This window comes from Triticum aestivum, chromosome 3B (genome assembly GCF_018294505.1).
Source record: "Triticum aestivum cultivar Chinese Spring chromosome 3B, IWGSC CS RefSeq v2.1, whole genome shotgun sequence".
In the NCBI taxonomy this organism is placed as follows: domain Eukaryota; kingdom Viridiplantae; phylum Streptophyta; class Magnoliopsida; order Poales; family Poaceae; genus Triticum; species Triticum aestivum.
In genome coordinates this window covers 662774592-662776535 of record NC_057801.1, presented here as the reverse complement: position 1 = coordinate 662776535, position 1944 = coordinate 662774592, and the positions used below count along the sequence as shown (strand labels likewise).

At 56.3% G+C, this 1944-nt stretch overlaps 1 protein-coding gene across 3 annotated transcripts in view; it reads right to left on the bottom strand.

The window, feature by feature from the left end:
* The window catches only part of LOC123071540 (uncharacterized), a 4799-nt gene extending 4021 nt beyond the window's left edge, over positions 1-778 (bottom strand). For all 3 annotated transcript variants that reach the window (XR_006434387.1, XR_006434388.1, XM_044495120.1), the window contains exons 1-2: positions 550-778; positions 374-439 (exon numbers count right to left, since the gene is read on the bottom strand). Coding sequence is in view for 1 of the 3 variants with exons in the window: in XM_044495120.1 (XP_044351055.1) it covers positions 374-439; positions 550-648 (165 nt within the window). In the remaining 2 variants the exon portion in view is untranslated. The remainder of the gene's footprint in view (positions 1-373; positions 440-549) is intronic.
* Between the last annotated feature and the right edge of the window lie 1166 nt (positions 779-1944).

The window sequence follows — 1944 nt, the reverse complement described above, 5'->3', positions numbered from 1 at the left end:
GACACAAAGTACAAACAATTGTTCCCCCATACAGGACAAACTCTACTATTATCATGGAGCATCGCTGATGGGCAATGGCAGAACTGAGAAGAACTAGCACCATGTCCTTACATAGCCGCGTTCAGAAGTCCTAACTGATATGCACTCTAGCCAGCAAGAGCAACTGAGAGCAACAACTTGTGTGCCCGGTTCGAAAGCAGCATCCATGATTCAAATGAGCTACAGGACTTCCGAAATTCTTCGAAGCACTCAAGCAACTAATTAAATCTATCCAACCCACTAATTAAGCTTCCGAAGTTCTGATGGTAATAGAACATAGGACCACAGTGCGGTTCCGCGCTACAGTTCCGGGGGAGGGGAGAGAGGGAGGGACCTCGAGCTTGTAGACGCGGCAACCGGAGGCGAAGTACGCGGAGCAGGAGCCGCCGTCGCCATTGACCTGGGACAGGGGGCAGGAGAGGGGAGGGATTAGAGCCGAGGGTTTAGGGTTCTGGAGGCGTGCGCGAGGAGGGGTGTGCGCGATGGATACGGTGCGGGCGGCGTACGCACGTGGACGGCGAGGCGCGTGGGCTGGAGGCAGCCGGGCGAGGGGTCGGAGAGAAGTGACGGCGGGACGGACGCCTTCCGCAGGCTCCGGGCCGAAAGCATCGCCGGCGGCCGCGTGTGCCTCTATCGGCCCTCTCTTTCCGCAGGCGAGAGACACGAGCCTTTGCTCCGCTTGCTGCTGACCCTCTTTTGCCCCCACGAGGAAGGGAAGAGGAGAGCAGGCGCGGCCCGGGGATTGGGTACCTGTCCGCGCACGGGTGGGCGATTGGGCGTGACTATACCTCGCCATGGGAAGCCCGGCCCGGACGGCCCGACCCGATCCGGCCCAAAAATCTCGGTCCGGGCTGAGCCAAAGTGTGCCATTGGGCCGGGCTCGGGCCTAAAAATTGAGCCTGATGGGCAGATCAGGCCGGGCCCTGGCTTGCAGAAAACGTGATTTTAGCTGTAGCCGGGCCGGACTGACTGGGCTGTGTCGGGCTTTATCGGGCTTGGGCCCGATTTATAGGCCCGATGGTCCGGCTGGGCTGGGCTCGGGCTTGGGTTTTTAGCACCGGGCCTGATATATGACTAGTTATAGGCGTGACACGCGGCTCCGTTGAGGTTAGGGCTTTGTACGACAATGCGTGTGGGGTTTGTAAGTCGTCACAAGTCACAAAGTTGTTTCTGAATATGATCTAAAAAAGCTGAAGACTTCTTGTTAGGGATATAACCCATAGGTGTGACCCGCCCAGGAAGGGTCGGGTTACACCGTTGGCGACTCAACAAAGAAGGCCCAAGTAAGCCCAAGAAGACAAGTGTAAAGACGGCGGTTCAAGAGGCGGGCCGACCAGGCCGTGTCGGGCTTTATCGGGCTCGGGCTCGATTTAGTAGGCCTGATGGTCGGGCCAGACTAGGCTCGGGCTTGGGTTAGCACCGGGCCTGAGATATGCCTAGTTATAGGCGTGACACGCGGCTCCGTTGAGGTCAGGGCTTTGTACGACGATGTGTGTGGGGTTTCTAAGTCGTCACAAGTCACAAAGTTGTTTTTGAATATGATCTAGAAAAACTGGAGACTTCTTGTTGGGGATATAACCCTGAGATGTGACTCGCCTAGGAGGGGCCGGGTTACACCGTTGGCGACTCAACAAAGAAGGCCCAAGTAAGCCCAAGAAGACAAGTGTAAAGACGACAGCTCAAGAGGCGGGCCTGGTGGCGGCCCAATATCGAGGCACATAGCCTTGCTAAACATGCTTTTGGTTTGGACTACGGGTGCCATGTGCGGCTCTTAAACCCGCCAGACTTACATTGTATTCCCATGAATTTGTTTAATCAATAAAGCAAAGTGCGTTTAGACTCAAAAAAAAGAGGCGGGCCTGATGACGGCCCAAGACCCGGACGTATGAACCGCTATATGGTGGC